This window comes from Dipodomys ordii, unplaced genomic scaffold (assembly GCF_000151885.1).
Source record: "Dipodomys ordii isolate 6190 unplaced genomic scaffold, Dord_2.0 Scaffold24, whole genome shotgun sequence".
In the NCBI taxonomy this organism is placed as follows: Eukaryota; Metazoa; Chordata; class Mammalia; order Rodentia; family Heteromyidae; genus Dipodomys; species Dipodomys ordii.
Genome location: NW_012267240.1, coordinates 15,757,081 through 15,767,023, shown reverse-complemented (window position 1 = coordinate 15,767,023; position 9,943 = coordinate 15,757,081). Strand labels below are relative to the sequence as shown.

At 41.2% G+C, this 9,943-nt stretch overlaps 1 protein-coding gene across 1 annotated transcript; it reads left to right on the top strand.

Annotated features, from left to right (window-relative positions):
* Positions 1 to 205: 205 nt before the first annotated feature.
* Olah (oleoyl-ACP hydrolase) lies at positions 206 to 9,943 on the top strand. The gene is made up of 7 exons (XM_013014605.1): positions 206 to 237; positions 1,814 to 1,944; positions 5,393 to 5,531; positions 5,859 to 5,958; positions 8,080 to 8,252; positions 9,378 to 9,460; positions 9,801 to 9,943. The coding sequence occupies exons 1-7, from the start codon at positions 206 to 208 to the stop codon at positions 9,941 to 9,943; spliced, it is 801 nt and encodes a 266-aa protein (XP_012870059.1).

Below are 9,943 nucleotides of genomic sequence, written 5' to 3'. Positions count from 1 at the left end.
CTCTTTTTTCCTCTTCTCCTTTTCCTTCTTTCTCTTTGTAAAAGCACAAGACAGACCAGTTGACCTAGTCACCCAATCTAAAAGAAATATAGTCACTCCTCTGTGAATGCAAAGTTAATTGGAGCATATTATCCAAATAAGAATTTAATTTAACATTGACTCAACAAGTTTCTAATACTAACACTTTGGCAACATTTCTTACAGCATGGAGAGAAAAGACCAAGCTGGGAGAACCAGGTAAGCCATGTCTCCTGTCACCAATCTCTTTCCTACATTCTAGAAAGTCCAGTACCCTGCCTGTGTACAATTGCCCTATCAGATGGAAAGATGTTTTTCACAGAAGCCTATATGGGTGGTCATTGCCATTAGTGCAATGTATTATAAATAGCTAGACACTGCAAAATGAGAATGACTTGATGGTGTTTGTAAAGTGAAATCATCCATTACTGTCTTTAAAGGGGGAAGGCAAGGTTCAATTCGGACACTAAAACAAGAGAGTAGGTTCCTGTTTGGACTCTAATCCAAAGCTTTCCAATTATGGCCTCCATGTCCAACCACTTAATAGCCTAATTCTAGTTTGATCCTGAGAATAGTGGGAGTGAGGGATAAGTAGGAAAGGAGCTCATAAAAAAAATCGCCAGTATTTGTGTTCTGCCTGTTGGGTGACTGAATGTCTCTGAGCTTCAGTTTTCTTTCGTTGCCTGAACCATGGTGAACATTTTTGATACTTTTTGTTGTTGTGTGGTTGGTCATAGGGCTTGAACCCAGAGTCTGGGCTCTGTCCCTGCATTCTTTGGTTCAAGGCTAGTGCTCTACCATTTTGAGCCACAGCTCCACTTCCAGTTTTTAAGGGGTTAATTGGAGATAAAAGTCTCACAGAGACTTTTCTGCCCTGGCTGGCTTTGAACTGCAATTTTCAGATCCCAGCCTCCTGAGTAGCTAGGATTACAGGTTTAGTCATTTGGTGCCTGGCTTATTTTTGATACCCTTTATCATCCGAACTAACTTGTAAGGAAGACTCCAGAATTCTGTTCAATTTATATTGACTGATGTTTCATGTTAAGGGATGTATTTGAAGATTTGAACTTAGATCTCCTTGTTTCTGTAGCCTGGAATCTCATTATTATTCTATATGACTATCTAGATCTATATTGTTCTACATTAGTATCTATATTAATATTATATATTCTATGTTAAATTCTCTGGTCAACTCTAAAGTCATAGAATCCTATTACTTCAATAAAAAATAAAAAAAGGAAGCTGATACCAGTTGCTACTGTAATCCTAGCTACTCAGGTGGCTGAGATCTCAGGATTCGAAGCCAACCTGGGCAAAAAGTCCATGAGAATCTTGTCTCCAATTAAACACCAAAAAGCCAAAAGTGGAGATGTAACTCAAAGCTGGCACTTTGAGCATAAAAGCCAAGTAAGACCTTGAGGCCCTAAGTTCAAGCCCCAGTACAGGCACAATTGTTTTTAAGATTTCCATTTAAGGACAACTGAGCCAGGCAACAGTGGCTCATGCCTGTAATCCTTGTTACTCAAGAGGCTGAAATCTGAGGATTTCAGAAGGAGCAGGAAAGTCTTAGAGACTCTTATCTCCAATTGATCACAGAAAAAGCTCAAAGTAGAGCTGTGGTTCAAGTGTTAGAGCACTAGCCTTGAGCAGAAAAGGTTGCTCAGAGACAGCACCCAGGCCCGGAGTTCAAGTGCCAGGCCTGGCAAATACAAAAAACAAAACCACTTAATTTGATATTGAGTATTGACTTAATATGTATATTTGAATCTTAAACACACTTGTATTTTCTTCCTAGGAATGAAAAAGTTTTGAACTGCTTAATTCAAAGGCCTAATGCAATTTTTAAGCTGATTTGCTTTCCCTGGGCAGGAGGTGGCTCTAATCATTTTGCCAGATGGGGCCAAAAGATGTCTGATCTATTGGAAGGTATGTTACTTTTTTATTTTTTGCCAGTCCTGGGACTTGAACTCAGGGTTTGTGCACTGTTCCTAAGCTTCTTTGTGCTCAAAGCTAGCACTCTACTACATGAGCCACAGCACCACTTCCAGCTTTTTCTGTATATGTGGTACTAAGGAATCGAACCCAGGGCTTGATGCATGCTATGCAAGCACTCTACCACTAAGCCACATTCTCAGACCTGTTACCCTTTTTTTAAATCATCATTTAAGCAATTTAAAAATTCAGATGACAAGCATGTAAAGGAATTTGAGTTTATTGAATTTCTTAGATTTGTAGATTTATCATTCTTTCTAAATTTGGAAACATTTCTCCATCATTTTGTCTTCAAAAACTTTCTGCCTCCTTCTTCTGAGATGTTCAAGTTTTTAAGCTCCTTTCTCTCTATGTTTATATTAGAACCTATGACTACCTTTTTAGAACCTTTTTTCTTCAATTTCTTGAGTTGTAACACCTGAATTGTTATCTTAAAGTATTGCAAAACTAAAGAAAAAGCTTCTCGCCGGGCACCAGTGGGCTCATACCTATAATCCTACCTACTCAGGAGGCTAAGATCTGAGGATCATTGTTCAAAGCCAGCCTTGGGCAGGAAAGTCCATGAGACTCTAAGGTCCAATTAACCCCTGGAAAATCGGAACTGGCACTGTGGTTCAAAGTGGTAAGGAGTAGGGCTGGGAAGATGGCTCAGTGGTAGAGCGTTTGCCTTGCATGCATGAGGCCCTGGGTTCGATTCCTCAGCACCACATAAGCAAAAAGAAAAAAGCTGGAAGTGGCACTGTGGCTCAAGTGGTAGAGCGCTAGCCTTGAGCTGAAGAGCTGAGGGACAGCGCCCAGGCCCAGAGTTCAGGCTCCACGACCGGACCCCCCCCCACAAAAAAAAGCTTAGGGACAGTGCCCAGGCTCTGAGCTCAAGCCTTACTGCTGAAAAAAAAGTTTCTTCAGGGGTTTTCTCTTCATATTTTCATTTCAATGTTTTATTTTACAAAAAGGCTTTATTTTTATTCAACTAGGTTTTATTAATATGACATTTCCATGCATACATATAATGTACTTGGATCATATCTCCCCTCCCCCCACTGGCTTTTCTTATTCCTCTCTCCCTCCTTCACTTTCCACATCCCTAAAAGTCCCCCTTTTACTTTGGTGTCTTCCTCACTACACCTAAACTTCACAGATGAGAGAGAACATGTGATATTTGTCTTTTTGAGTCTGGCTTATTTCACTTAATACAATGATCTCTGTTCCATCTATTTTCCTGTGAATGACAAAATGCCATCTTTCTTTATGGCAGAATCAGAACATTCTGAATGTAAGAAGTATAAGAAGTTATGCGCCAGGTTTGCCAGATTTGTGACACGTCTAGTGAGTGTTGATTAGATGCTAGACATCATGAATTTTACATTGCTTGGGGAGGGATGTGTTCCTTTGAAGTGTGTTAGGTTTCACTCTAGCAATCTGTTATTTATGGTCAGCTTGGTTCTTGATTCTGGAAAGACATTTAACAGGAGATGACGTCATTGCTTCGTAACTGATACAGCCTGGGACGGTACCGACTCAGGCTCATTTTGAGTTATTTTTATTAGCTTCACCTTCCTTAGACTGCCAAAGTAATATAAATAAATTTCAAATTTGCCTAAACACGAGACTTTGACATAAGAATTGAAAGGCAGGTGGGCACCAGTATCTCATATATGCCCAGCCCAGGCAAAGTCCATGAAACTCCATCTCCAAAAGAATCAACAAGCAAAAAGCCAGACTGGAGGCAGAGGTCAGTGGTTCAGTGTCAGCTAAGCAAGGAAGCCAAACAAATGTGAGACCTTTAGTTCAAACTTTAGTACCAGCCAAAAAAATTAAAATTAAAATTGGACTTTCCCAACATGACCCCATCCAGAGTCTAGGAAAACCCAAAAAGTTCTTGTTCTTTCCCATTACTATGGAGGATATATTTATTTTTCCTAGTCTACTTTTTCATAAGGATTTTAGAGCTTGAATCTTCTTTGTTTCACATAAATGGACTCAGTTGTAGCTCTCAAATTTAACACATTCTAAAGCCTTTTCCTCACTCTCTTGGTCACTCTTGAAACTTAATGTCTTATTTTTCTGAAATAGGCAACGGTTGCCAAGGTAGCTGCTTCATTTGTATATAGAACCCCTGTAATTTTCAGCCTCCTGGGTAGCTAGGATTACAGGAATGAGCTACCAGTGCCCAGTTTTATTGCTTTTTCGTTGGTCATGGGGCTTGAACTCTGGGCCTGAATGCTGTCCCTCAGCTCTTCAGCTTAAGGAAGTGCTCTTCCACTTGAACCACAGCACCACTTCCATTTTTCTGGTGGTTAATTGAAGATAAGAGTCTCACGGACATTCCTGCTTGGGCTGGCTTTGAGCAGTGATTCTCAGATCTCAGCCTCCTGAGTAACTGGGATCACAGGTGTGAGCCACCAGTGCCCAGCTCTATTGGTTTTCTTATCAACAAATTCTACAATGTTGCTGGATGCTGGTTGCCCAAGCCTGTAATTCTAACTATTCAGGAAGCTGAGCTCTGAGGATCAGGGTTTGAAGCCAGCTTGGGCAGTAAAGTCTGAAAGTGGAGCTGTAGCTCAATTGGTAGAGCACTAGCCTTGAACATAAAAAAACTCTGGGACAGCACCCGGGCCCTGAATTTAAGTCCCAGGACTGCCCTCCCCCTCTGCCCACCCAACCCAATCTAAAATATTTACCTTGGGGTTGGGGATTTAACTGAATGGATTTAGCTCAATTGGGGATTTTCCTCAGGCAAGTGCAAGGCCGAGTTTGGTCCTCAGTGCTAAAATAATGTTTACCTCACCTGTACTTATTATTTAATTCTTTGAAAACATTCATATTATGTTAATATTAATATAAGTCCTTTTAAAAGATCCTCAAAGCTGGGCGTTGGTGGCTCATACCTGTAATCCTAGCTACTCAGGAGGCTGAGATCTGAGGATTGAGGTTCAAAGCCAGCCCAGGCAGGAAAGTCCATGAGACTCTTACCTCCAATAAACCTCTCAGAAAACCAGATGTAGTGCTGTGGCTCAACTGGTAGAACATTAGCCTTGAGCTGAGGAGCTAAGGGACAGCATTCAGGCTCAGAGTTCAAGCCCCATGACTGACAAAAAAGAAATAAAAGAGTGGGGGCTAGGAAGGTAGCTCAGTGGTAGAACACTTGCTTTGCATGCATGAGGCCCTGGGTTCGATTCCTCAGCACCACATAAGCAGAAAAAAGCTGGAAGTGGCACTGTGGCTCAAGTGGTAGAGCACTAGCCTTGAGCTGAAGAGCTGAGGGACAGCGCCCAGGCCTAGAGTTCAGGCCCCACGACCCCACGACTGAAGGGAAAGAAAAAAAAGATCCTCAGTATCTTATTCATTATCTGCCTGTGTAAATGTGTTTCTGAATCTCCAGTGCATGCTGTAAGATTTGCTGGAAGAGAAAGTCGTCTTGATGAGCAATTTGCCAGTGACATACACCAGCAAGTGGATGAAATTATTGACGCTCTGCTGCCAATCATTCATGATAAATCATTTGCATTTTTTGGCCACAGGTATTTATATTTTGTTTTAAAAGATAACTGGATGGAGCTGGGAAGGTGACTCAGTGGTAGAGCGCTTGCCTTGCATACATGAGGCCCTGGGTTCAATTCCTTAACACCACATAAGCAAAAAGAAAAAAACCGGAAGTGGTGCTGTGGCTCAAGTGGTAGAGTGCTAGCCTTGAGCTGAAGAGCTGAGGGACAGTGCCCAGGCCCAGAGTTCAGGCTTCACGACCGGACCACCCTCCCCCAAAAAAAGATAACTGGATGCCGGGCACCAGTGGGTCATGCCTGTTCTTGCTGAACAGATATCATTGTGATTGTCTTTCCCTCTTTTAGTTTTGGATCCAGTGTAGCTGTTTTGTGTGCACTGCGCTTAAAAGAAAAATACAATGTAGAACCAGTGCATATGTTCTTGTCAAGTGCAACTCCTTTCCATGTAAGTCATTCCTTTTTTTTTTCAGGAGAGGGGAGTGAGGGTGAGGGAAATGGTGAAATAAAAATTAGAAGCTAGGTGTTGGTGGCTTATGCCTATAATTCTAGCTACTCAGGAGACTGAGATTTAAGGATAGCCATTCAAAGCCAACCTAGTCAGGAAAATCCGTGACACTCTTATGTTCAGTAAACCAACAAAAATTTGGAAGTGCAAATGCATCAGTGACACTCACAAGACATTATGTTGGCAATGAACTATACAACTTGTGGGTGAGTTTAGTGGTAGACTGCTTGCTTAGCATGCATGAAGCCCCGAGTTTGGTACCTCAATACCACAGCCAGGAGTGGTGTGTGGCTCAAGTGGTAGAGTGCCAGCCTTGAGCAAAAGAAGCTCAAAGATGATTTCCAGGCCCTGAGTTCAAGCCCAAAGACAGGCAAGAAAGAAAAGAAAAAGAGAAAGAGAGAAAGAAAAAGAGAGAGAAAGAGAGAGAGAAGAAGGAAGGAAGGAAGGAAGAGAGGGAGGGAGGGAGGAAAAAAGGAAGGAAGGAAGTGGAGGAATGAGAGGGAAAGAGGGAACAGCTTATACTAAATAAAAGGAAAGAAATGTAAACATCACTGATGTGGAAGAAATAATTGTATTGTCAAAGCTCATAGAATTCACAAACTTTATAGAGCTTGATAATGACAATTTGCCTTGTGAAGATTAAACTGTGTTTGTGACTTTAACTAAGTATTACTATTCCATAATACTGTGAAATCTGTGAAATTTATGTGATTGCTTCATCTCAATTTTAAAAAGACAGAAAGAAAAGAAAAGTGAGAGAAGGGATGGATTAGGAGCCATGGGTGACATGTTGTCAGACAATTTGTATTCACGTACTGTTTTGTAGAATGGGAACTTCTTTGTACAACTACTTAAAGATAATAATAATAATATAAATAAAATAAAAGGAAATAAAATAAGAGGAGAAAGAAGGAAAGGAAGGAGGGAAGGAAGAAGGAAGGAAGGAGGGAAGGAAGGAAGGAAGGAAGGAAGGAAGGAAGGAAGGGAGGGAGGGAGGGTGGGAGGGAGGGAGGGAGGGGGGTAGGCAGGCAGGCAGGCAGGCAGGCAGAAGCTTGACTCCAGGCTGAATGGTGGCCTTGGGTCTACTTATTTACCAATGTGCAAGTGTTAGTTTCCAGTGCTATATTCCTTGCTCTCTTGACTGTTCCATCCCTCCTGAAGTCAATGAGATAAGGGGAGGAACATGATGACCTTGCCTGAGTCCTCACATGGGGAAATGGGGCATGAAAGAGACAGAAGACCAAGAAAGAATACAACAAATAATGTCTTTAAAAAAAACTTGTGTAACTAGAAAGCATCTTGGTTAGTTTCTGAGCTAAAACCACACCTGTGAACATATGTGTTAGTTCCTTTACACAACCAGAGCCAGGAAAAGAATCCTTAAAATTTCCAAAGGAAATAGTGATATCAAACTTTTGAAACCGTGTGTGTGTGTGTGTGTGTGTGTGTGTGTGTGTGTGTGTGGTTGCTGTCCCTGAACCTTTTTTTCCCCTTCTTTCAAGGCTAGCACACTACCACTTGAGCCACAGCTCCATTTCTGGCTCTTTTAGTAATTAATTGGAGATGAGTATCATGGACTTTCCTTCCTGGGCTGGCTTCAAACTGCAAGCCTCGTAACTAGGATTATAGATATGAGCCACCTGTGCCCAGCTCATGGAATTACTCCAACTTTCTAACCCAGCTCACTCTGTGATCTCTGATATTCTTTCTCTTCCTCCTCCTCTTCCCTCGCTCTCCTCCTCCTCCTCCTCCTCCTCTTTTTTCTGATACTAGGTCTTGAACTTAGGGCCTAAACAGTGTCCTTTAGCTTTTTTGCTTGGGGCTGGTGCTCTACTACTGAGCCACATCTCCACTTCCAACATTTTTCATTGGAGATAAGACTCTCATGAACTTTTCTCTCTGGGCTGGCTTTGAACCATGATCCTCAGATCTCAGTTTCTGAGTAGCTAGGATGACAGACATGAGCCACCAATGCCATTTTTTCTTGCTCTCTCTGACTGCTTTAAGTTGAAGACTGAGGGTGTTTACTGAAATATCAGATCTGTTTGTTAATGTTTCCAGTCAAGCTACTGGCAGGATCAATTTCTCCACACGAACCAATTGTCAGAAGAACAAATTAAACATCATCTTCTGGAGCTTGGAGGCACCCCCAACCATATCATTGATAACAAAGACCTTATGGACCAATGGTTGCCCATGATACGGGCAGACGTAAACAATCTTAAAAATAGCAAGTAAGTACAGTAACAGAGACAGGTTTTGTTTGTGCGATGTGTATTGAGATGTATATTGAGAGTTCACAGAGGCTACCTGTCTAAGAACATAATATTCTTGGATTTCATTTCCTTTGAGGCTGTGATATTCATACTAAACTACTGTGGAGCTTGAGCACAGACTGTATTGATAAATGATGACGAGCACACAGCCTGGGCAGAAAAAAGTCTGTGAGACTCTTATCTCCAATAAACTACTCAGAAAAGGCCAGAATGGTGCTGTGGCTCAAGTGGTAGAGCACTAGCTTTGAGCCCAAAGAGGCTCAAGAACAGCACCCAGGCCCTGAGTTCAAGCCCCAGGACTAACCAAAAAAACCCCAACAAACTGAACATGACTTGCACATATTTTGAGAGATATACACATAAATATAGATAGATGATTTATCACAGTTTTATTTATTAAGTTAATTAATACCAATGTGCACTCATCTTCCTAAAGGAATTGCAAATAGTAAGCTACCAATTTTTGTGTAAATCTCATAACCTTGACCATTTCCCCTCCCACTTCTTGTCCAGTGCTCTCAGGTCACTGTGTTTCTCCTAACTGGATTCTGAGCTAGGAGATCCTTTCTGGGGTAAAGAAAAAAACTAAAAATACTACTTACAACAAGCTTGACTGCCATCTTCTTGTTCCCCATGCATTCTAGAACTTATACAATGTTGGGAAATAGCCTCAATCACAAGTGAGCAAAATTCTGATAGGGAGAAGTAGCGATGGGTTTTTAAAAAAAAGAATTTGTCTGGGCACTGGTGGCTCACGCCTATAATTCTAGCTACTCAGGAGGCTGAGACCTGAGGATCACGGTGATACTCTTATCTCCAACTAACCACCAGAAAACTGGAAGTGGCATTGTGGCTCAAGTGGTAGAGCATTCTCTTTGAGCTGAAGAGCTCAGGGACAGTGCTCTGGCACAGAGTGCAAGCCCTGTGACGGACAAAACAAAAAGAAAACAAAAATGTGTTTCTGGAACCAGTCAAAGGGGGCGTGGTGAGGCCATCCTGTGTTTCCTTTCACTGATGTTATAACATGAAAGGATGCTGGGATTTTGTGTGAAAAATCACAAAAATGACCCTTTATATTTACAGTGTGGATACATCCTCTGTGAAGACACAGTCCTGTGATTTTACCTGTTTTATTGGATCCAATGACATATCCAAAGATATGGAAGGTAAAATCATTTTTATAGTTTGTTTTGATGAACTATGTGTTTGATGGTTTGTAGCAAATGTCCACTAGGACTCACTACCAATAAGGGGATAATGGAGTCCAGGTTTTATGTAGTATAAATGAATTGCTGTTGGTTTCATCTGACACAAAAGGATCTGGGAAATAGTTCTGTATACTTATAGATCTTAGAGAAATTAAAAAATATAGGATACAGAACCTGAGACCTTGGAGGTAATACATGCTCTAAGTATCAGCTCTGAATGATCTAGTAATGATCAAGTCAATCTTGAGTTGTACTTCATAAATGATATTTGTTATTAAATAAAAATCTTCATTTTTAGCCTGGAAAGATGTTACCAGTGGAAACTTCGACCTTTATGTCTTGCCTGGAGATCATTTCCATCTTGTGGATCCTGCTAATGAAGGCTTTATCCATAAATGTATAACAAAGTGTCTAGAACTATCATCCTTAAATCTTAGCTAG